Genomic DNA, 25,280 nt, shown 5'->3' on the forward strand with positions numbered 1-25,280 from the left:
CCCAGGAACATGCACCCGAACCATGTCGGTGGAAAAGGGCTAGCAGTGTTCTCCGCACAGGTTATGTTAGACGACTGAGATTTTTCAAAAGTGAATCCGTACATCTACATTGTGCACTAGGACAGCGAACATTACCTCGTAGTGACTCGACAGGAGATACTACCAAAGCCACAACAGCTGGTTCTATCTCTGGCATGAGCCCCACATTAATAGAATCAACTTCGGACATAGAAGCTAGAGTACAAGCAGTCCTTGAATGCTGTTTAGGGGCACCCGAACCCATAAGTGCATTAAAAATATAGCCAAGAATCCCTTACATGGCAGAATAGCAAAATAATTTGATGTAGAAGGTTGCCTAAAAAAACATTGGACTGAGCAGCCTGGGCAGGTGTCTTATCAAGGCCCAGCCGGGCCAATGCCATCTGGAGTACAGCCAGAGTGTCATCAGAAGAGGATGAAGCATTCACTGACGAATGAACAGAACCTCGACTAGAACAATCTACAAATGTCAAATCACCAACAGAAACATTCTGAGGCAAAGGGTTCACAGTAACATCATCCAACTCTACACGATCACGGAAAAAAAGACTTTGAAGCATATGTAGACAGAGCATCAAAACCCAAATTACATGTGAGATTGGGAGGAATCATGAAATTCCTTGATTTGAACCATGCTCATTCTCTGGTGTAATTTCTACCACCGGGGCTTGAGGAACGGTTTGAAGTGATTGAAGGAGACGTTTAATTTCCGCCATTTCAGAAGAGAGATCAGCAACCGTTTTAGATAGAAAATGACCAATCAAAAGGTCTCTTTTAGCTGTGGACTTCTTTGTTGGGGGATGCGCCGACTGCTGCAGTAGCATGACGTTTCTGAGCGCATTGTAGTGGAGGGTTGCGCATGGAGTAAAAGATCGATCTTGGGATTTAAGAATCGATATCAAGATTGTTCAAACGAAGATTGCAATGCATCAGAAAATCAATATTTTTACCCACCCCTAATAGTGGCACTATCAAAACAATGCTCTGATTGATTTTGTTTCACTTTACACTGTGAGAAATGACAGTACCTGAGCTGGACCCAGTGCTCTGTGAGTCCAGAGAGTCTTCGTCTTTGTCTCAGCAACAGTTTGAACAGGTGAGAAGAGAAACCTCGACAGCGCTCTACATTTCCCAGTCCCAGCTCCTATAGGACAAAGCAAGAATTAAAAATACAAATCACTAACTGCAGCAGTCTGAAGACCACATAAAACCAGCAAAGTTCAACTAACATTAAAATCAAATATAAAGCAGACACTTAATCTTGCTGATTATATTGGCGCTCCACATCAAAGTTGATTTAAGGCCCTCACCTTAACAGAACTTTGTAATGCTGTCATCATGGCATTGCGCCTGGCCCAGGACCGATAGAAATACTTTTCACAACCCTCCCATGCGTTCGTAATCTCCGCAAATAACCTGTAAACAATAATAACCATCAAAATCAGACTATGAACGTCAGTTCTCAGAAAGACACTTGTGTGTAGATGTTGGTTACATACATGTGCTCTGTGTTGTCCTGAGTCTTTACTGCAGACAAAGCTGTCTTCATCTCAATTGGCTGCAGACTCAAAGTCTCCTCTGGGTCTGCTGTACGACCCCATGTCAAACCTTTACGGTATGACAGACCTAGACAGACACAAAACACAAAAATGAAATTACATTTTTGGCCATCACTCTGAATCTCTAAATATTTGAACAAAGCTTAGCATCTCAGGGGAATGTGTTGAATCCGACTGACCGATCTGGGACAGCATCTTGAAGAGGTCAGCTAGCGCTCTCTGTTTCTGCCGGAGGATGTGTTTCACTTCTGCCTTCTGCCTCTCCTGCTCCATGCTGCGGTCCACCGTCAGGCTCTGCAGGGCCTGCACATTCCCAATGATCTCAGCTGCAACAAATTGGAGAGCATTTTACATATAGGGCTAGGTGTACTTAAATAAGTCACAAAAGTTTTAGTTGTGGGACTTCTTGTGCAGTCTTGAATTCTACCGGACTACAGCGGCAGTGCCCTTCTGCTTTTTAAGTGTATTTCATTGGCTCTGTACTTGTACTCTGTACAATGACAAAGTTCAATCTTATCCAATCTTAGCTCTTGGCATAAAGATTAACCTCACAAAGGCAAATAAGACAACATAAAACAGTCTAATAAGATTAAACATGAAAAAAAATAAAAATAAAAAAAGAATGAAAATTAGGACAAAGATAGCTCCTTATGAAGTTCTGAGCACTTGAATAAGTGCAAACAGTGATACCTGTAAACTGATCCAGGTCTTCAGATAGCTCAGGCAGAGAGGTCTTTTTTATCAGCTGCACACATAACTTTTTCATCTTCCTTGTGAGGACAGGCAGACGGGCTTGAAGAGATGAGGGCTTTGTTTCAGATGGCAGCTCCTCTGGACCATCAGACTTATGCATAAAAATTGTTTACAGTAAATGCCAATGCATTACAAAAACTGACACAATAGGAATCAAGATATGGGCAAGAGAGTTTAAATATGTTAGATAACCACATATTAGATGCACAGAAGTCACATATGTCTCACAGGCAAAAGGGACACTCCAAAATTAAGATTAAGATATATTTAACTTTTCAGTAAAAGTTTAAATAGAATTCATCTTTGAACTTGGTTACTGTACCTGCAGATCTCTGCCCTTTCCAGGCAGGGCACCTCTCAGTGCCCGGTGAACCCTGTGTAGAGGAGTCTCTTCAGGCTGAGCATCCACCTCATCCATGCTGCTGTTACTGCCCTGCTCCACCAGACATGGTGTACACGGCTCCTTCAGTGCCGCCTCAAACTTCTTCACAAACTTAAACAGGGTCCTGACCACACGCACAACACAATGTCATAACATTATTGGAAAACCATTATAGCCAGGTATTTAAGGTCCATTACCACTGCACTGTGTTAAATATACATCTGATAAAAAAAACAGCATAACACCTTGAAGCTTTGCTTTAAGATGAATATAACGTTTAGTAAAATCACCCTCACCTGTGTGTTTTCTCCACTGACTGCTTGATAGACCAAAAATTGACATCATTCCACTTGGAGATTTTGACAAAGTCCTTTATAAAACAAGATAAATGTAACATTAATTAATAAAAAAAAAGCAAGATATCAAACTGTTCTGAAACTGAAGCAGTGACAGTATTGCTGGGCTTTAGTTTCACCTACTTTAAGTTCTTTCTCTATAGGAGACCTCAGCTGGGTGATTTTGCTCTGGATACTCTCTGAGAACTGGGTGTAGTATTTATAGAGATTCCACAGCAAACTGCACAGCAAGTCTGTGAAGGTGACAGGAAGAAGTCAGTTATAAAACAAAGACTGTGGCCTACAGTTTTAATTTTGTCATCACATTACTGATACACAAAGTAGCAAAGAAGTCCGTGTAAAACAAACTGCATCACCATTCTATTTCCTGTTCTCTCCATGTGTGATATGAAAGCTGGAATCAAAGTCAACTCTTTTACAATATGAAATTAGTGTCTGCCTAATAACATGTGCAACCAACTAGTAATATCTAGTAGAAAATGGGGTCTTTAACAAGGGAATATGCTAATAACAAACTCATCACTAAACTGTTGTCACATAAGATTGCTTCAGTGTAAGAAGTCTCTTACCCTGTCCTTCCTGTTTGGGAGCCAATAGGATATGGCAGTGAAAACCAAGCATCATGGACAAGCGGGTATGAAACTCTCCAATGGTGGAACCTTCTATGAAGGCCTGCAAAGTGGTTGAGACTGAGGAGAGGCAAATATCTTCTTCACCGCCCTCTACTGGACAGGAACAAAAATGATCAAAAGCAAACTGATTAAATGTGATGTTTTGCAATTACTAATCAATTACTAATATTGAAAACGAACAATACAAACGAGAGGAAGATACGATTTACGGCTTATTTAGAGGTACAAATGTATAAAACAGTGCATACTCTTTAGATTACCATGTCTGGAGTCTGTCTTCTGCTCTTGTAGGTATTTCTCTATGAGTTGGTAAATGGAGAACCAGTGCTTGGTTGAACTCTCAGCATGGTGCTTCAGTGCATTATCCAGACTGTTTGACCAGCAGCTGCAAGATAGTGTGTTGACATTAGCTAATAAAATCTAACAGCATTATATCTCCCTCCAGTGCACACTGATGCAATGCTGCAAACAGCAAATAAACAGAAACCAACAGAAGAGCTTAAAGCTGAAACTTATTCAGAGCAAGGTTTTTGATTGTATCCAAAGTGACTAACAGCCTTTTTTCAGTACTTCTATTACAGCAATTTATTGCATGCACAACCTCCTTGGAGAAACCTGAGGTCTTGTTGAAGGGCACAATGGTGACAGCACCAGGATCAGGTTTGAACCTACAACATTTTGATTACCATATTTTCAACCACTATGCTATCAGGTGTAGAATTACCACTTACTTCAGCTCAAGTTTTCTCCACTGAATGATGAGTTGTGTAATGGCTTCTAGCTCATTCCTAAGAGACACCGAGCGGCTAGCATTGTTTTCCCAGTCCTGTGAGTAAAAGAGATAATGAATGAAAATTACAACTAAATCTAGACTTATATGATGACCCAGGGCATGCACAAATGGCTAATATACTAGACCAGTATGTAAATAATATAACTGCATGAGCTGGCTGCCTTACCTGTGCCTTGCTGAGCAGGATCTCCAGGCCATTCAGGAACTTGGCTAGAGGGCTGGACAGACTGAATGCCAATATCCTGTCTATCACCATGGTGATCTGAGATACATCATAATTCATATTTATTTAAATTAAATACCCAAAAGGGTTGGGGAGGGGGGTTAAAGACGAGTCTTTATTAAGTTAGCACAAGTGCCACAGAAATTATTGTCTATGCATTTTAACATTACAGGTATGACAGTGATGGACACACTCACCTGAACAAGTGCAGGGTGGTCGGGCCAGTCATCCAGGCGCTGTCTCACGGCCTTACTCAGTTGTTCTAACGCTGGCAGACAGAGCCGGGCCTGACTCATATTAGACTCTCTGTAAAAGTCATACGGAGGATCACTCTGCAGGATCAGACAAGCTGGACCTCCAGAACCGGTCACTGTGTTCTGCAGCAGAGTGCTGAGCAGGAGCTGAGAACCCATCAACTTAGGGTCCAATTCACAGTCTGAGACAGAAAGAGACTATTGCTTTAAGACCGATTTACACGATTTAAAAATTCCCAGCACCACAAAAGCTATATTTTTCATCCAAGAGCAGATTTCTAAAGAAACTATAGACTTGAATATCAAAATACATATATAAAAATCTCTTTTTGGTCTTTAATTGTCAGAAGTCATTCAATATTGTTCAACTTCTTCAGTGTCCATACCCATTAGATTGTAGAAGCGGGCTATCAGTGGAGCTGTGATTTGATAGGATGAGACCAGGGCACTGATGTGATCTTTGGTGTGACTGGTTGGTGGGTTGGGCTGGTACCACAGCGACTGAGTGTATGACAAGCAGAGTCTCTGATGGACCTGAACCACTGTGCTCATGCTGCTGACCAATAGGAAGCTGCTCATCTCATTAGAATCCTCCATATCCACATCATCGTCATCCTCTATGATTATTGGCTGATCAAGACTAGGTTCTGAGGTGATGTCAGCAAAATCCTAGAGAAGAAAACAAAACATATACTTTACATAATGACAAGCATTGTGAGATGTCCCATAGAAAAAAATACACACACTTTATTGGCCCAAGAAACTCGTATTGAAATGACTACTACTAAAGATGCAACAAAACATGGAAATGTCAATGAAATTAATAAAACAAGCATACAAACACAGTTGATCGGTTAACTGTATCTTAAGGCAGAAGAAAAGCATAATCATTATTTACCTTGTGGTAGGAGGGGAAAGAGCATCTAAACTCCCTCTCCTCCTGCTGGTCCTCTGTAAGGCCCGTCCCGTGCAGATGAGTGCGACTGCGGTACAGACTGGCTTCCATCTGCTCTTTTTCTCTTGCTCTCTTTTCCTGCTCATCCCATTCATTCACTATAGCCTGAACAAAAGCATAACAACATATTCACAAAATTGCTCTCAAGAGTACCCTGCTAACATAAAATTATTTTAGTGGAAGACTGAAATGAGATCATATAAGACACTGCGGCTGACCTAAAATAAATATTATAAATTATATTATATTGCATCATAAAATATATATATTTATATAATGTAAATATATCAGAATGTCAAAATATTGTATGTAAATATATCAGAATATGTGAAAATACACACATAAATGTATATAGTGTACATTTATATATGTGTATATAAATTACAATTTAAAGGGATAGTTCACCCAAAAATGAAAATTCTCTCATTTACTCACCCTCATGCCATCCCAGATGTGTATGGCTTTCACATCACAGATGTGTATGATTTCAGAAGTGATATAATAGGTGTGGTTGAGAAACAGATCAATATTTAATCCTTTTTTACTCTCCACTTTCACGTTCACATTCTGAAAGTCAAAGTGGAAATCTATAGTAAAAAAGGATTGAAATATTTATGTTTCTGGGATGTGAAAGTCATACACATCTGGGATGGCATGAGGGTGAGTAAATGATGAGAGAATTTAAAATTTTGGGTGAACTATCCTTTTAATTTGTTAATTACTTCAATGTATTCCAAAAAGTGCTGAAATGAAATTTTCTCAACCTGGCAAACGTGTCTGAAGAGTTTTCTCGTCTCTGCACTTAGATGTCCAGCACTCAGCGTGTGACTCTGGACATAGAGCAATGCAGTAAGCAGCAACACAGCAGGATTTGGCACCACATGGCTGACCTCTGCTGCCGGCAACTGCTTTCCCAGGCCCTTTAGTATCTGTATGCATTCCCTTGAGCACAGAAAGTCTGCACAAGCCAGATCAGAGGCCGCTGCTGGGCTTGGAAAAGCTAGCATGGTGGAGACCAGGCGAGTCAGATCTGGGAGGGCAGTCCATGAGGAGGACACCTGGGAAGCCAGCAGTCGCATCCCATGCTGCACCTGCAAAATCGCGGCCCGCAGGGGCACCACCACATCAGGATAGAGCGGGTACTCCTCAACCAGCCGCTGTTCGAAACGCTGCTGTGAAGCCTGCCATACAGCTTCCTCCTTCAGCAGACCCTGAATGCCCAGCCTGGATTTTGGCCCCGGGCTGTGCAAGGCCTTCAGGAGGTGGGAGAGCAGGTCGCCAACTGCAGCTGGTTGACCGATGCTGCACAGGTAATGCTGGAGCTCTTGATACAGACGACCATACTGGGGGTCAGGGGGTCGGCAGGCCTGTTTACGGCTCTGTTCACAAATCTGCTCTTTTAACTGTTGCATACGGATCCATAAATACCTACAAACACACAAAAGATTTCAACTTCCACTCTAATTTGCAATTAGTAGTATTTTGAATCATAGGGGATGCTGGATGTTTATTTACCTGATACGAGGATGCTGGAAGTTGTCAGTAGTGCTGCTTTCCTCAAGCTCCGCCCCTGTTAGCTGCTGGGAGGAGAGACTCCTCCCTCTCCACTCTTCCTGTAGCAAAGCAAGCTGAAAGAGACAGTAACATGGTGATGTGTGGTTTAAGAGCTATAATTTCACAGTACCATGTTTTATATTTAGGGATGGGCAAAATCTAAACGATTTCACAGTATATTTGTGATGATTTTCCCCGTAATATACATTATAAAATAACAGTTTGAATATTATTCACAACATCATGTCAATTTTGGCTAATTTTGCGACTCTATTGTTTCATGGCTTGTGGATATGATAGTGCTAAGGCAGAGATGTATTAGCTTCTCTGATTTAAACTTCAGTAGCACAAACATTGTTAGAGTTCATTTCCATGAATTAGATTAAACTCTCAATTTCACTGAATCAATTTATAACTTTTATTCAAGGATTTGTTTAAACCATCACTCGGAGATGTTCACAGAACTGTCTGCATGGCATTTTTCATATAAAAATGTATAATTAAAATACATTATTGCTGTTTATTTTTTATGTATTGTAAAATTGATGCATATAAATGAAAATGATTCATTTTGTGAAAAACTGTGTGGAAAACGCTGGTTACGTATGTAACTGTGGTTCTATGACTGAGTGGAAGACCGGCAGAGGCAGTACTGAAAGCACTAGAGGAAAACTCTAAAACTGCGCTTGACCGGGAATTGAATAAGAAAGTTGTCAATCCATGACGCATGACGTGTCTTTAGCTATAAAAACCCCTGAACACGTCAGCTCAATCTCTAGATCGTTCTCATGAATTACGCATAACCAGAGACTCTGGTGGTCTTCCACTCAGTCATAGAACTACAGTTACATACGTAACCAGCATTCTATTTCCTTTCGTTCCAGACCACCAGAGGCAGTACTGAAAGCACTTGTGGAAGACAAAAACCTACGCAGTCACGAGGAATCCCCTTGCGATGCATCAGTTCAGACAGAGAGCACCGCAGCCACCACTGCTGGCAGGGGAGTCACATTCAGTCTGTAGAAACGAGAAAAATGCAGGCTGAAGCCCATGTTGCTGCTGCACAAATTTCAGAGAGCGATACACCTCTGAGCGCTGCCCAAGATGTTGTAAGAGCACGCATAGAGTGACGGTGAATAGATGAGGGGACAGGACGCCCTGAAGACTCGTATGCATGAGAAATTACCTGCATCACTTAGTGCACTAGTCTCTGCTTGGAGAGCGCAGTCCCTTTGTGTGCATCACTAAAGCAAACAAACAATTGGTCAGTATTGCGCCAGGCTGCTGTCCTGTCAATATAAACCTTCAAAGACCTAACTGGACATAGCTCAACCCGCATGTCAGCCTGATCTGGTGCAGTCCACACAATGGGCTGATTCATAAATTGTGGAGACAATGCCAGCACAAACAGGGAGCGCTCACTGATGATGCGTGGAGCTCACTCACGTTTCGCTGTTGTAATGGCCAAGAGGAATGCAGTCTTCAAAGACATCAGAGTCCATTATAGGCTCAAATGGTGCTTGACATAAGAAATTGAGCACCACACTCAAGTCCCACATTGGGCTTCGCACACCCCGTGGAGGGCCCCTTTCAAAAAGGCCACAACTACATGGTCAGCCCAAGTGAGAGACCGCTCACCTCAGAACGGTTGGCTGCCAAAGCTGCTACATACACCTTGAGTGTAGACGCCGAACGCCCAAGGTCCAAAAGATCTTGCAAATAATTTAAAATCTGTCCAACAGAACACTGTAGTGGATCAGTGGCATGGTTGGTGCACCAGTCACAAACATCTCCCACTTACTAACATAACATTTTCATGTAGATGCTGGACAAACATTCAAAACACTGTCCCTGGCCCCCTGTGAAGACTCCAAGAGAGGCTCGGTGGACCTAGTGGCCACACTCACAATTTCAACCGGTCTGGTGAGGATGCCAAACTCTCCCATCCAACTGAGTCAGCAAATCTAATCTGCTGGTTAGAGGACAAGGTGGCCCTGTTAACAATGACAGGAGGGTTCTGAATTTCTCGCATTTGAGGAGCAACTAACAGCAGACGGTGACTGCAGTCACGGACACGGCACAGGGTTCTCCAAATCAGTGGTAATGGGGGAAAGCATACAACGTTATGCCCGGCCAATCGTGAGCCAGTTCATCCAGGCCCAGTGATCCTGACTCGTCCATCAGAGAGAACCAATGAGTGCAGTGAGTTGTCTGACTGTCTGCGAACACATTGACCACTGCGGTCCCATAAGTCCGCCATATCATCTGCACCACCTCCAGGTGTAGTCTCCAAAATCCCTGTAACACCCTGCCACGTGAGAGAGCATCCGTGGCACAGATGAGTCGACCGGGCAGGTAAACCGCTCGAATGGAAAGAAGGTTTGCTTGAGCCCATATCAGCAGATTGTGAACTACTTGAAGTGCGCTCCGTAACCTTGTGCCCCCGTTGTCTCTGCACACCAAAACATGTTTATCCCTGAGCACCTTCTGAAAATGGAGTAGAGTGAAAAACACTGCAGTTAATTCCAGAACATTTATATGTGCTGTGCACAAAGCCCCACTCCAAGTGCCATTCATTCCTCTCCGGCGCCAGACTCCACCCCATCTGAGAAGACTGGCATCTGTTCTTATTACCTCCCACGTGAAGGTGGAGGACAGAGTGGAACTCCTTTGAAGAGGAACTGCTTCTGTGACCATGGAGCCAGGGCCTGAATGCAACGCTGTGTGATTCTGACCCTTGTTTATTTGTCCCGCACTGGACACAGCTGCTTCTGAATGAGCCTGCATTGGAATGGTCTCAGCCATTACAATCCCAGTGGCACCACTGCTGTTGCTGCTCTGAGCATCCCTAAGAGCCTCATTAAAATAATGTGCCATTGAGTGTGGCCCTCCTGAAGACGCTTCACCACTGTCAGAATTGAATGTACCCTCTCCAGTGTGAGGGAGGCTAGCATCGTGGGAGAGTTGAGTGTCAGACCTATAAAATGGGTCAACTGCGTTAGGACAAGCCTGCATTTGTCCTAATTCACTGTGAACCCCAAAGCCGTAATATGGTCCAGCAACTGCCATGTTTGATCTATTGCCTGCTGTGGTGATGCCTCACAGACAAGCCAATTGTCCAGGTATGGCAACACTCATGCCATTCCTTTGTAGTGGTTCCAGTACAGCCTGGACGCACTTCGAAAACACCTTTGGTGCCAGAGAAACACCAAACGGGAAAACTGAACTGAAAGATTTGACCAACAAAAGAAAACCGAAGGAATCGCCTGTGTTCCGGAACAACTGGAATATGAATGTAGGCGACCCTTAAATCTATCGTCACAAACCAATCTTAAGGCATAATGGCCTGTAAAACATCTGCTGTGCGCAATATTCGGAATGGCAGGAACTTTAGAAAACTATTAAAATTCCTTAAATCTAAGATTGGCCAAAACCCGCCGAATTTCTTTGTGATCAGAAAGTAAGTAGATAAGAATCCCCCAGGATGAACTTAGGGGTTGACAAGTTCTATGGCTCCTTTGCGCAGCAACACCTGAACTTCGTGCGCAAGAGTGTCTACCTGCCGTGGATCGTGAACTACTGTGGGTCTCACGCCAGTGTGTACAGGGGGTCGACGGCGAAACTGTATACGATAGCCTTGAGAGGGTAGTCAGCAGCCACTGGTTTGTTATTGATCCCCAATGAGCCAGCTGACTCTCCATAAAACAGCCCACAGTTGACCTTATCACATCAGCACTCCTGTCTGAGCTTGCCTGCAGAGATGGGAGGGCTACGATGGGAGTCAGAAGATTCGACCAGGTACTAGCGGCAACCGTCTCAAGTTGTTCTGACAGACCTCTGGCAAAGGGGATTGGGCAACCAAACCTGGCGCCATGCTTGCACTAGAGTGCCCAAAGCTGTGCCGCAGTGCTTGGCAATGACACCCAATGCCAGTTCAGTTAGATCCATCACTAAAGGGTCAGATAATGTTGCACTCAGGGAGGAGTGCAACACAACAAGCATGTGCACCAAAGAATTATAAACATGACCAAGACATGCTGTAGAGTTGTATGCCCATGACAGTAGTTCATCTGTGTGTCTGCACTCGACGTTGGGGCAGCGCACGCTCTCACAGAGTGCCTCATCAGGAGACATGATGAGCACCGCAACACTGGGTTCTACAGGTGGCATGCTGCCAAGACCCACTGCCTCCGGGTTCTGCATCACAGCCAGTGTGCAGGCCAGTTGATCAGGAAGTGTGGCCTTTGATGTACTCTGTAATGCAGACACGAATACGGATGTAAAATCACTTTATGAGGCATCATAAAGGAGGCTCTTTGTGCACGATGCAGAAAAACATTCTCAGAGCCCACTGCTGGTTGTGGGGTGTCCAGATTAATATGGGCAATCTTCGCTTTCAACGTTCCCTCAAAGGACGTTACCACTGAAGATGACCCACCCGATTTGTCAGACACATTATAATTATCACTGTCTGAGTGGGATGACTGGGCCACAGGCAGACTTTCACCAATCACTGAGGTTGCAACCGGATTTGTGCCAAAAAGCGTGTCAGAGGCAGCCACTGACATCGCATCTAATTCCTGTTCTGCATGCATAGCTGGTGATGATGGCAGGCATGATTCAGGCTCCACTTTGTCCTGCGAGTCTGTTGTAGGCTGAGCTCTAGCCAGGAGCGGAAGTAAAAGTTCTACAGCAGAAGACAGCTGTTCCTCTTTGCGTGCTAGATCAGCAGATTTAGTTTTTTTTATTCCTTTTGTCATGCTGAAGTGTTTGCTTACGCTTACGATCAGACATAGGGATGCGTGAAGAATGCAGCAAATCCTCTGCAGAGGATTCCAGACCTGCCAGTCAAGCTCGACGGAGAGGCATTATGAAGCACTCAGAGCATGGGTCAGACATGGTCTCTTTAAGATGGTCCACACCAAGACAAGCAGGGCACTGATTATGTCCATCCATGATATCCATCACATTAGGGCATGTCGAACATCTAGATGTATCCATACTGGCTTCAACACTCACCTAAAAGCAATCCAATGAGTTTAAATCCAGCGCTCGTTATCGACACTCACGTAAGTTTCACGTCCAGCGAGAAACAAACGATGATCCTGCACTCATTAAACCTAGGCAACCAGGGCTTCAGAGTATATGTGTTTACAGAGGTATACAAATTTACAGGCAACCAGAAGTTTGAAACTTTTCAGAAGCGCGAGACCATCTCGCTGGTGCTTCCCGGAGAAAATGCTCATAAACCGCACTTCCCGGTCACTAGGGGCATTTCACGGAGAAAACCATTCGTAATCAAATCTGTAAACACGGTGACGAAACAGTTCACGGATGTCAGCTGAAGCACTCTTCAAAAAAAGAACTGCACAAAATATCGGCACAATCGATTCCGTCAAGCGAGAATGAAGAAGAGATCGAGCTGACATGTTCAGGGGTTTTATAGCTAAAGACATGTCATGCGTCACCCGGTGACAACTTTCTAATTCGAATTCTCAGTCAAAGTGCAAGAGTTTTCCACTAGTGCTTTCATTACTGCCTCTGGCGGTTTGGAACGGGAAGAAATAGAACAGGCATTTACTATTATTTATTTTACTAACTTTTTACTGTATTTTACTTCTGTCATTAAACATTTTGAATGTCCTTCAAATGAATGTACTTGAAATGATGGTTCAACCAAAATGATGGCCTTTTAAGCAATTTCAGATACAAAAACAATACAAAAACATCGGGATATATATTGAATATCTACAAAAGGCTGAAAAATATCAAGATATAAATGTTTTTAAAAATATATTGTACAGCCCTAATCATATCCATATTGTTACAAAAAGTCATCCATACTGTATGAAGTGTCATAAATTAACCACTCACAACCACATACCTCCTCTTGTGCATAGCGGAGTTTATACGCCCTCTTCACAGCAGGGTCAAAAATTGTTTGTGGAGCCCAAACTTGGATTTGCAGCAGACCCATATTCACCCAGAAAACTCCAGACCGGGCAAGCTGGACTGAATCTTGTGCATGATTATGGACAAACTGTGTCAAGCATGTCACTAAGGTATCAAGAAATCCCTCTGGGAGCAGATTTTCAGGCAGGCCTTCTCTGAGGGCAGTTTGAATCTCCTGGGCAGCCCTGACTGGGTCAGGGCCTTCAGTCAGATTGTCACAGGATTCAGCATAGCTCTCCTGTAACCCTGGAGACAGTAACTCAGACAATGACTGCAGCTGTCTACGCAGAACCAGGCCCTGCAACCTGCAGTCAGTTAATCTACAGACAATGAGAGAGAAGGAATGAGAGACACAGAGGAATTAAAATCATATTTTAAAACAGAAGTGACTTGAATTTGTGAATTGTATCTACAATTAAACATATTTACAATCTGTGTTACACATCTGTAACAAAGAATGTAAGTGATGTGGGTGCGATAAGGTCCCTCTACCTGAAGTCAGCAAGCTCAGGCATAGCCATGTTATCCCAGATCACAGCACTTAGATCCTGCAGCTGCCCTGTTCTCTCTCTCCACTCGCCCAAGGTCACCCTTGATGATGACAGGAAGTGTGAGCCTGATGGATCCCACCGGCCGGCAGTGTCAGTGCTGCTTAGAACTCCCAGCATACACCGGGACCACACTGCACGACTCAGCATGCCAGGACCCTTAACATCGAAAACATATTCCTCTATTACTTCACATCATAAGAAAGTTACATAGCAGGTATTAGTGAAGACAACTTTGATGAGAAGTTATTTCTGCATGTTTCATCAACACACACAGTTTTTTTTCCCCTCAATCAAATGTCATAAAAATCTATCGTTAATTAATTTAGCTCTTCCTCCACACACACACACACTTACTGTATCAGATGGTCCCAACAGTGATCTGGAGGTTCTGTGTTCCTCAGGATTAAGTGGATTCCACTTCAGCCAGCGCTCGGGGTCAGAAGTCACACTGCCACTCCACAGTGCAGCCAGTGTCTCAGAGAGTAGCTCACACCACACCAACGGTAGCTCCTCCACAGGCTGGTGACGGAGTTACAACAGCGTTACAAGACTGCTAAGATATGAACTAAAAATCTGAAAATCTTTTTTTTCATTTAGACCTGAAAATGAACTGATTGATGGATATCATGACAAACCAAATACAAAGATAGTCTAAAATTAATTATTCTTTTAAAATAATATGATGATATAATTTGTAAAGAAATATTTTGTATTAAATTAGAAAAATGCAATACAGAGGCATTTTCACTGTTAGCCTCAGACCTGAATGTATATATAAACACTGCTTGTGTGTGCAAAATAATATAAAGGGGAAATGACAGACCCGCTCTGTACCCAGCAGGAACCAGAGCGGCTGCAGCTGTCTGATGTTCACGGGGGTGGACTGCATGCAGAAACGCAGATGATTAGAGAGGGACCTGCACAGACCAGCTTCTGCCTTTTTATTGCCTCTGTAGAGCACAATATACAATACAAAGTGAATAAAACATTATACACATTCTATAAAAGACAGTCTTATTAACAACTTTGAGTTACAAGTTACAAAATCAACAACTGCCAATTTCACTAACTGTCTAAATGAACCGTTTTCAACAAACTTTAACATGAGCCGCAATATTGCTTATGGCTACGTTGGATAATCAATAATAATTTGATGGAGATATATCATCATACCGCGGTGTGACTGCAAGGTATAGTAGGTCTGTGGTGACTTTAATCTGATTGAGCACTGCCAACTGCTCCAGTGCAGGCCACAGTTGAGCACGGCGTGCAAGCTGCAGTAACACCTCCCTGTCTGGAGCGGCGCTTTCTCCCACATCCTCCTCATTATCTTCCAGCAGGCCACAGGAGGCCATGTGACCCTGCTGCTGATCCACACAGCTCACAAGCCTCTCCAGAACACCTACAAATATGACAGTGATAAAAATAAAAAAAGGTTGTTGAAAACATTGGTAATAGAATAGTATATTCTGTGTGACTTCCAGCTTGGCCAAGCTGGTGTTGAGCTGGCTTAGCTGGTTGGCCAGCTGTTCTCCCAGCCTGACCTGCTGACAAGTACCCAAAACTCCTCAAAAACCAGCAAACCAGATCAGCCTGACCAGACAAGGAGATCAGCTTAGACTAGCAACCCAGCTTTAGCTGGTTTAAACAGTTTTTAAAACAGCAGGATTACCTTAAACTTTACTTTAACTCAACCCTAAAACTGACTCAAAAACAGCTCTTTATGCCCAAGATGCTTATGCATTACAGAAAAGCAAGGTAACCTACTTGTGAAATTGACTGGTTTACCAGAGTTGTGAGGTTCCAGGAGAAGGTTGGCCTGGAGCACCAGACCCCAAGCTTCCAACAGAGCCTCCTTAGAGTCAATCCCCATGGCTACACCCCGGAGACGAGACACCTCCTGTTTCCATAGCGATGTGAGGCTGTTGTCAAGGCGCAGGTCTCGAACATCCAAAGCTCTGCACAGCACTCGCAAACGGGCTGCGCATTCTGCCACCGCCTCCAGCTGCACAGAAAGGTTTGTGGGATTAAGTAATTTAGATTGCTTGGGAAGAATGAACTCAAAATGAGTATTTCTGCTGGCCTTTCTTTGTGTAGTTTTTGGGAACTTGTCTCTTTATTTGTTTCAGACAGATATACAGTGACCCCAATCAATAATTGGACATTGAAGCCATTCTTAATATATGAATGTCTTTTCATTATCCAAATTGTATGCTATAAATGGCCTAACCTTATAGGGTAGTGGTTTTCCTAGTGTCTTTTGGATGCCCTTCAGCGCAGAGGCCACAGCTACAGAGCTGGAGAGAGCGTTCTGGATCGCTGTTGAGATTGTGTGTAGTTCCTGTTGCCCTCTGATACAAACATAAAAACATATAAACACAAACCCATATACAGAGAAGCTTTGAAAAAATGTGACTAAAATAGACTAAAATCATAAAAGCATTCATTATAATTATAAAAACATTAGCAAAATGCTGTTGAAAATAGTTTTAGATGAACTATATCATGTCACACTGCAGGACATGTCAATTTCCCAGACTATTTCAAGTTAACAACCCAGTTACAAGTTGTTAACACCAAAGATTTAATAACACATATAATGGATTTAATGCATAAGCAACTATGGTCATATTGCAGCTACAGAGAATATTTCATTAAGCCTTTTCATCATATAAAAAAGGCATTACTCACTCATAGTCACTGTCCCCCATCAGAAGCGGAGGCAGCCGCATTATGAGGTTTTTGTGGACCCACTGCCAGTGCAGTGACAGCACACACACGCCTCGAGCATCCGCAGACAGAGAGTTACAAACAAGCCAGAAACGATCCCTCCACTGCAGAAGCTGCAAGATCTACACACAAACACACACACAATCACGATGAACTGTCAGCAGAACAGAGCAGCACTACTATAATAAAAGAATTCTTTGAGTAATGGGGTTCTGACCTCAAACATGAGGTGATCAGAGATGTAGGGCTGGCCCGTCTGTACAGCTTGCAGTACAAATGAATCCCACAGGTCGAAGAACGAGCGCAGGTGGACCAACACTGGATGAGGCAGGTGACCGATGTCCACCGTCCCTTCAACATGTAAATAAATATGAGATTATTAGTGGTGTGACACACTACCAGTCAGATGTTTTGACACTTCATTGAAATTATGTTGCCCATGATCTTAAAAACCTTGCTTAAATACTTCGTTTTGCTGACGAATATAAATTGTGCCCTAGTACAAATTTATTTACTAAACTCCAATTTGAATTATTAATATTTTTAAATTTAATAGTACTGTTTAAAAAAGCCTCCCAGGTGGCACCTCATGAAGTTAGTTGAGAGAATGTGCAGAGCTATAATCTTGGCAAAGGGGGGGATCCTTTTGGCTAAAATATAAGAATTTTTGTAATATTTTTGGTCACTAAATAATTCTCATACTTTAATTTCTCTTACTCATCATGTTATGGCTTTAATATTAATCTAATGTATGGAAGACAGTTATAATAAATAATAAGTAGGTGTTCTAAACTTTTGACTGGTAGTGTAAGACCAAGGATCAAATGTTAATAAATTTGTTCATAAATGTCACCTAATGTCAACAACATATACATATATATATATATAAAAAATAGGGTAATAGTTCATGTAACTGGTTATGAATGTGTGTTTGTACCTTTAGAAAAGGCAGTGGCCAGTCTAAGAGCACTGTTATGAGGTGAGGTGTTTCCAACACTACTGTTAATAGCTGCTTTGTCCTCTCTGTCCATCAGCAATATGATTCTTCCAAGACAAAAAACAGTCATTTCTATACATAGATTTATTAATTTTTTAACAATGTTCAAGTTATATCCAATTCAATGGTCTACCTGTTGGCAACAGCATTCAATGCTTCCATGAATTCCATGTATCTCTCCTCATCCTCAAAGTTGCAGGTGTTGGCCAAGATGTCCAAGTACTGCTTATTCCAGCGCATGTCTAGCAGTATCCTGTAGTCATCTGGTATTGAAATATTTGAACAGTGATGGTCATTTAGAGTGTAGTTTTCAAAAGTCAACAGGTTTGAATTTAATGTTTCTTTTACTTTATAAGTAAGGATGTTTAGTGAGTTTGATTGTAGGTATTCCCAAGTAAATGTTAAAGTCAATGAAACAACATTCCCAACTTCCAAAATGTGACGTCAAAAAGAATATTCAGCAGAAAATAATCTAAGGCTGTACTTGACTTTATCCATCAGGATTTAATTGGACTGCATGGTCTTTTTGTAAAGATTAAGCATTGGAGTGGTGGTGGCGTAGTGGGCTAAAGCACAGAACTTGTAAGCAGAAGGTTGCTGGTTCTATCCCCACAGCCACCACCATTGTGTCCTTGAGCAAGGCATTTAACTCCAGGTTGCTCCGGGGGATTGCCCCTATAATAAGTGAACAGTAAGTCACTTTGGATAAAAGCATCTGCCAAATGCATAAATGTAAATACAACATTTCAAACATTTTTGTTTCCTAGAGTAATGTGCATAGATGAGTAGTGCACAATAAGACCAGGGGCATTTATAAAGTACACAGGGTCAATTTTGATTTCAAGTTGTCTTTAAATGTATATACGTATGTATGTACTGTACCTGTGCTGTGTGGCTGCAGGAGCTCTGCCAGGCATTTGCCTTTACCGATGAGCTTGCTGCTGAATACAGCCTTCAGCGCTGTACAGCCTGCCTCCAACTGCATCAAGGCTGCATCTGCAATAAAAAATCTGATCTCTGAACTGCAATAAATTAGGGGAGAAATCTGCATGCAATTCCCCATCATGCTCTATCAGACTCATTATAAAAAGGCATTTTTCCCCCTATATAGCTTACCTGGTGCATATTTGTACGTTTTAGCGAGGTAGGAGAGCCAGCTGGTTCTGAGGACCCAGTCACCGTGAGAGGCTCTCTCTGTCAGTATTTTGACTGCCGTCGGGAGGAGGCACAGTGCATTCTCTGCTCCCTCGTCTAAAGCTCCACCTCCAGAAAACTGCAGACCGTCCAGCACAGCGCCACTTTGCATGGCTCTCTGCAGGTCAACCAGGCTCAATGGACGATTCCTGGATGAGCATAAATATGAAAGTATTAATACAAATTAAGCTTACAATGGCCGATTATGAAATATAAAATTATTAGTGTTGAGTTCTGACCTTTTCCCGTAAAGGCTTAGAGTGTTGAGGCAGAAAAGAAGGACCTGTCCATCTCTCTGGACACTAGAGAAACACGAGTCTTCAGTGCACAGAAGGGCTGAGGGGATGCGGTCTGGCCACACACCTGTACACAGCAGCCCACTGCCCCAGTCCTCAGAGTCCAGCACTGCCAGCTGCCTCTCTATGACTTCCTGTGCCAGCTGAGAAAAGAGGTAAAAGGTGTGGTTGATTAAGAAAAAATTTAATTTGAGAAATTATGGCATCACCCTGTATTTGGGTAGTTGATGCATAACATTGTCTATGGACTTTTATTTACTGTATAAACAAAGATTTTAGATTAAAATTTGGGAAATAATTTTCTTGTTGCCTTCATTAGTTCATTTGAAATGGTCCTGCAGTGTGACCAATGAATATTTAACAAATATTCCATGTAGTCTCTCAATTAATATATGGTCGTAAAAGCTTTTGAAAATGTTAAAACAATTATCAAAACGCCGTTTAAAATAGATTTAGATAGAGCTTAACATGTCATTCTGCAAGACATTAAGTATTTTATGTCAACTACCCATATACAAAATACCCAGAAAGAATTCTACCCTATATTACCCAATGAAAATACATTTCATTTTTAGATTATTATATATTAAATGTCTTTAAAATGCACAGACAAACCATAAAACAAGCACTTCTGAGTTCATGCCATGTGTGTATGTATTGATCATTGGTGGAATTGGCATGCATGAAAACTATCTATGTACCTGCTGGTTAGTGATGGTACGCTGACAGAAAGCATATGCCTCTCCACAGGCCTGAAGAAGAGCACTGGGCAGATCCACTCCTCTCTGAAGCTGACCGGACAACAGAGACGCAGCATAGAGTAGAGAGGACATGGAGGATGCAGGCGAATCTGAAGAAGGTTGAAAAGAGAATATCCATTAAAACATTTCTAAATAATGAACCAAAAATTAACCAGTCAAACCCACCTATATACGCATAAAATAACCATAATTACGGTGTGCTTTCTTAAAAAAAAAAAAAGGTAAAATCAAGGTTGATTCAATCATAGACGCACCCCATATGGCCCTCTTGATTTCTGAATGAACGGAGATGAGGAGGTCACACACACAGTCTCCTGTCACACCCAGGGTATGTAAAACCATCTTTAGATCCAGAGCATCCCAGCACAAGCCCTCATGCTCGCCAGGGATGTATATCTCAACACCTCGGTTCCTCATGGCTCGAGAAATTTCACCATTTGCAGGATCCATAGTAAGAAACAACCTGAAAAGCAATGTATTATAGGAGTGACAAAAAAATTGGTTTCCACAGGACTATACTTACACATGGCTATTATCAGATCTACTAAAAAATGTGGCAGAATCCTGGTCCTCTTGAGAAAGGCCCTGTCTTAAATGACACCCTGCTCCTCTACGTCTACATTTTGCTCCATGGGCTGTTGGGTAAAAGTTTGCTGTGGAGTCTGTACCAGTTTGGGCTCAACCAAAGGGTGCATCAAGGGAACTTAGTGACCACAAAGGGGTCGTGAGCACCCTCCTGAATCATGAAATGATAAATGGGACACCCTACTTTCTCGTGGACTTTACAAATGCAGGTGAGCGAATCCAAATAAAGTATGGCATTTGGGACAGAGCCAATAATGTTTAAAACAGTTAAGCATGAAGTGTTGTCCGTTTGTTTCACTTTGATTGTACCTGAAGTTAGGGTGGGGGGTGATTGTGGGCGTGGTTCCATCAATGATTCCTCGTTCATTAATTGTTAATGACCCACCAGGCTCCAGGAGGGCATTGAGTCGATCCAACACTGAGGGGCTAAAAACACAACATACAACAATTAATATAAAAGGTGGCAGTTAAAAAATAACACTTTCTAATAAATAAATAAATAAATAAATAAATAAATAAAAACAGCATTCTGGTTAAAATAATTTTGTTTAATGACCGTTAAAACTGTATATTTGACTATATTTGGCAACCAATCTCCTACACTGCGCTCATTTTTGGTCATAGATCTCTAGTCTTGTGTTTCAGCTGACCTGCAGAAGTTGACATTGTCCATGAGCAGCCAGTCTCCAGTCTGCAATGCCTGCACTAGTGTTCCATCCAGCCACTCAAAGCCGCCATGAGTCCAGCCGTCCTGTATCTGTGCCAAGCGCTCCTTCAGTAGAGTAAAGTCCATCTGCAGCTTTGACATGTCTGCAGAGTTAAGTAGATATTACATGACTGAAACACACATTGCTATCAATGGATTATATAAATTGCATGAAACATTTTATGTTTTTGCTCTCAGGAGTAGTTTCTTATACCCTCAAAAAGTACAGTGTCCTTACCTGTTAAGACCTTGAGTTTGGTATTGAGTTTATGTAGCAGAACAATAATGACCTCCAGCTTGTTTAGGGCCTCAAACGTGACCGTGCCCTCAGTAGTATCAAGACCCTCCTCTCTCAGCCAGCAGCGGAATGCGCTCCATGTACTCAACAGAAACTCTGTATCCTGCACCGCCCCATCCAATGACATCAGGCCTCGCCTGGTCACCATGGCAACCACGTAGTCCATGCTCTCCAAGACCTGCTGCCATGGACGTATGATGTCCACCTAGAAAAATTCAATAGGTTAATGATAAGACATACAGAGATGGTTTTACCCCAAAAAATGAATAATAATATTCTGTCATTTATTCACCCTCATGCTGTTTTAAGCGTGTATTAAGCACAAAGTACACTTCGGTAAGATGCAAATACTAGGCGTCTGTGTACAGGAAGCATGCAAATTTTGTCATCAGCAGAGTGCTCAACCACTGAATGCGTGCAGACAGATTTTTCTAACAACACATACTGATGTAATCAGTAAACAGGAGACGAATGTGGAAACAACAACAGTGGATGTGCACTTCAAGAACATGTGTGCGAGGAGGTCAGGAGATACATACTTTTGAAAAATTAGAGTCTGAAGGACTAAAAAATTGTGCTGTCAGTCAATAAAAAATTTTAATCGTGCTTAAATCGCATATTTTTTCGCAGTTAATCACGGTTAATCGCAGATTTTGAAAGTGCTGAAATTTGACACAATACATATTTTTTTCCTGTCAAAATGCATTTATTTCCTTATTAGGAAAGAAAACAAAACAATATGTAACAATATAATGCTTTATTATCATTTTCCAAACAAAGCCTTCCACAGTATAAAGATAGAAATGCACTAAAATAGCACCAATTCAAGTAACATTTAACATTTCCCAAAGTCTATGTGTGAGTTTGATTAATTGAAAGAACTAGTCCCAACATAGGTTGCATATTCATTGCAATGGGCATTCAATCTCTTAAACTCTCTTCATCCACAATATTAATCTGTCGGTAGAGTGTGGCTATCCACTTTGTTACAACAATTGTGAAGTCGTGTTCATGATTCATATCAGGGCGTCAGCGCCTGCGTCAAGTGCCGCTTTGGACTCCACATGAAAAGCGCTTGCAGACTGTACTCAGACACTAGGTGTTCGCGACAAACTGAAGAATACTTTGGGCTTTTCTTTCTTTTTTGCACAGAACACAAAAGATGATGTTAGGCAGAATGACAGCCTCAGTTACCATTCACTTCCATTATATGGAAAAATAATGAAAAAAAAATAAAAAAATAAGTTAATTGTGACTGACACTAACATAACTGCCTAACATCATCTTTTGTGTTCCACATAGGAAAGTCATATGGGTTTGGAACAATATGATGACAGAATTTTTATTTCTGGGTGCAGAATCCCTTTAAAGAATCCATAAGACAGACACCATCAGCTTGCTTCAATTGTTACTGACCTGCTCAAAGCCACCTAGTAGCTCGGTAGTATCCATGGCGCTGTTCATGGCCATGACCCTCAGTCTATGTCCTGTTAACAGTGCGAGCAGATGCACTAGACTGCTCTTTCCACTTGCAGTGGGACCCACCAGTATGGCCATCCAGCCCATCTCCACACACTTCATCAGAGCCTCCAGCGGATGCAAACACTGGTGGGTGATGGAGAGAGGAGGGTCCAGAGCAACAGGTGCTCCTCCACTACGCTGGAGGACTGAGTAACCCAACTGCATGTGTGTGTAAGAGAGAGACAAAGATCACACCCAATGCTTTTTAAGACTTCTTAGGGCAATAAGAGTTTGCATTATGTGTACTACATACAAGTTCATTGTTGGTACAGTATATTACATTTCCAACAAACCTGCAGATTCAAAGGTGTGATATAGAACTGTCTGGAACCCAAATATGGCTCAAAGTCTTCCCCAAAAACCTTTCTAAAAACAGCTAATACCTGAGGATAAAAAATTCACATCATTGATCAACAGGAGTATCATCATAACTCATTTTGACAGATTATGGTTATTACTGCAAAATAAACTCCAGACAAGGTTTTCATGACCAAGGGGTTTATTCTGTGATAATGAATATTCATTATTTTGCTTATTACACAGCTACTTACCAAATAAATAAACTCATGGACATTAAATATTGATTTGAGTTGAATTTGTTTTATTATTATTATTATTGTAGTTTAGCATAAAGGTGCTGTAAACGATTTTTTCATGGAAAGGTACGCAAAAAATATTCCTACTCCCTGAGAGATATTACTGAAATAAGTGTTGTAAGACATCTCACCTGTTTCGGTGACAGCTCTAGACTCTGTAAACAGTGAACAAAAATGTGTCCCCGGACCACGGACAATGACACTTTCGATCTGTCAATCACTTTGCACGTTCTCAGTGTTGTAGTTGCAATGAATTATTATAACATACTGCCATTTTTAAGCCATGTTGTTCATAACAGTTGTCTGTTGAGGGCACTATTTTGCTGCTGTTGTTTTTAACAAACATTTCTGCATGATGTCTCAAAGCTCATTTGGTATATTTGGAGTGCAGGGTTTTGGAGAGAGGTGGTGTGGCTAATCCAGTGGCTCAGTCTTGTGGAAGTAGAATGGCTAAAAATAACTTAAAGCACCTTTAAGCTTTTGCACAAAAAAAAATAGCCAACAATAATAATAATAATAATATCAAAAGGATGAACGCAGCAATAATATTATAAAACTGCAATCTAAGTTACTTTTTCTATATACTAGCTAGATACCATATTCACAGTACATTCAGAAAGTATTCAGACTCCTTCGTTTTTTTTACATTTTGTTATGTTGCAGCCCTATGGTAAAATGCTTTAAATTATAATTTTTTTCACATCAATCTACACTTCATACCCCATAATGACAAAGCAAAAAACTGATTTTTGATAACTTTTTAAAAAGAAAATGTATTAAAAAGAAAAAACTGAAATATCACATTGACATAATTATTTAGACCCTTTGCTATGACACTTGAAATTCAGCTCAGGTGCATCCCATTTCTCTGGATCATCTTTGAGCTGTTTCTACACTTTGACTGGAGTCCACCTGTGGCAAATTCAAATGATTGGAAATGGTTTGGAAAGGCACACACCTGTCTATATAAGGTCTCACAGCTGAAAATGCAAATCAGAGCAAAAACCAAGCCATGAGGTCAAAGGAACTACCAGGGTTGGTCAGGGTTGAAGGAAAGCTGAATGCAGCAAAATACAGTGATATCCTTAATGAAAACCTGGTCCAGAGAGCTCAGGACCTCAGACTAGGATGAAGGTTCACTTTCCAACAGAATAATGACCCTAAGCACACAGCCAAGACAACGCAAGAGTGGCTTTGGGACAACTCTGTGAATTATTCCTTGAGTGGCCCAGCCAGAGTGTGGACTTGAACCTAACATCTCTGGAAATACCTGAAAATGGCTGTCCACCGACAGTCCCCATCCAAACTGACAGAGCTTGAGAGGATCTATAGAGAAAAAATGCTGAAAACCCCCAAATCCAGGTGTGCTAATCTTGTCGCATCATACCCAAAAAGACTGTAATCGCTGCCAAAGGTGCTTCAACTAAGTACTGAGTTAAGGGTCTGAATACTTATGTCAATGTGATATTTCAGTTTTTTTCTTTTTAATAAATTTGCAAAGTTATCAAAAATCTGGTTTTTGCTTTGTCATTATGGGGTATGGAGTGTAGATTGATATAAAAATAATAATAATTTAAAGCATTTTAGCATAAG

The 25,280-nt window shown here is 41.7% G+C and overlaps 1 protein-coding gene across 8 annotated transcripts in view; it reads right to left on the reverse strand.

The window, feature by feature from the left end:
- Positions 1–25,280, reverse strand: part of mdn1 (midasin AAA ATPase 1) — an 82,096-nt gene that overhangs the window by 20,378 nt on the left and 36,438 nt on the right. For 2 of the 8 annotated variants that reach the window (XM_051725180.1, XM_051725179.1), the window contains exons 41-78: positions 23,385–23,474; positions 22,987–23,250; positions 21,511–21,775; positions 21,217–21,376; positions 20,876–20,992; positions 20,236–20,444; positions 19,922–20,070; positions 19,164–19,363; positions 18,847–19,073; positions 18,613–18,726; positions 17,864–17,993; positions 17,671–17,777; positions 16,951–17,084; positions 16,695–16,855; positions 16,234–16,354; positions 15,771–16,008; positions 15,177–15,405; positions 14,827–14,953; positions 14,358–14,522; positions 13,945–14,159; positions 13,385–13,772; positions 7,462–7,574; positions 6,711–7,374; positions 5,890–6,051; positions 5,378–5,660; positions 4,935–5,173; positions 4,681–4,776; positions 4,453–4,547; positions 3,970–4,106; positions 3,659–3,814; positions 3,213–3,322; positions 3,030–3,103; positions 2,674–2,857; positions 2,289–2,442; positions 1,778–1,924; positions 1,539–1,665; positions 1,350–1,455; positions 1,068–1,183 (exon numbers count right to left, since the gene is read on the reverse strand). In XM_051725180.1, the coding sequence (XP_051581140.1) occupies positions 1,068–1,183; positions 1,350–1,455; positions 1,539–1,665; positions 1,778–1,924; positions 2,289–2,442; positions 2,674–2,857; positions 3,030–3,103; positions 3,213–3,322; positions 3,659–3,814; positions 3,970–4,106; positions 4,453–4,547; positions 4,681–4,776; positions 4,935–5,173; positions 5,378–5,660; positions 5,890–6,051; positions 6,711–7,374; positions 7,462–7,574; positions 13,385–13,772; positions 13,945–14,159; positions 14,358–14,522; positions 14,827–14,953; positions 15,177–15,405; positions 15,771–16,008; positions 16,234–16,354; positions 16,695–16,855; positions 16,951–17,084; positions 17,671–17,777; positions 17,864–17,993; positions 18,613–18,726; positions 18,847–19,073; positions 19,164–19,363; positions 19,922–20,070; positions 20,236–20,444; positions 20,876–20,992; positions 21,217–21,376; positions 21,511–21,775; positions 22,987–23,250; positions 23,385–23,474 (6,773 nt within the window). The remainder of the gene's footprint in view (positions 1–1,067; positions 1,184–1,349; positions 1,456–1,538; positions 1,666–1,777; positions 1,925–2,288; positions 2,443–2,673; positions 2,858–3,029; positions 3,104–3,212; positions 3,323–3,658; positions 3,815–3,969; positions 4,107–4,452; positions 4,548–4,680; positions 4,777–4,934; positions 5,174–5,377; positions 5,661–5,889; positions 6,052–6,710; positions 7,375–7,461; positions 7,575–13,384; positions 13,773–13,944; positions 14,160–14,357; positions 14,523–14,826; positions 14,954–15,176; positions 15,406–15,770; positions 16,009–16,233; positions 16,355–16,694; positions 16,856–16,950; positions 17,085–17,670; positions 17,778–17,863; positions 17,994–18,612; positions 18,727–18,846; positions 19,074–19,163; positions 19,364–19,921; positions 20,071–20,235; positions 20,445–20,875; positions 20,993–21,216; positions 21,377–21,510; positions 21,776–22,986; positions 23,251–23,384; positions 23,475–25,280) is intronic. The other 6 variants (XM_051725185.1, XM_051725186.1, XM_051725184.1 and 3 more) reach the window with 6 other exon arrangements.

Source organism: Myxocyprinus asiaticus, chromosome 19, assembly GCF_019703515.2.
Source record: "Myxocyprinus asiaticus isolate MX2 ecotype Aquarium Trade chromosome 19, UBuf_Myxa_2, whole genome shotgun sequence".
In the NCBI taxonomy this organism is placed as follows: domain Eukaryota; kingdom Metazoa; phylum Chordata; class Actinopteri; order Cypriniformes; family Catostomidae; genus Myxocyprinus; species Myxocyprinus asiaticus.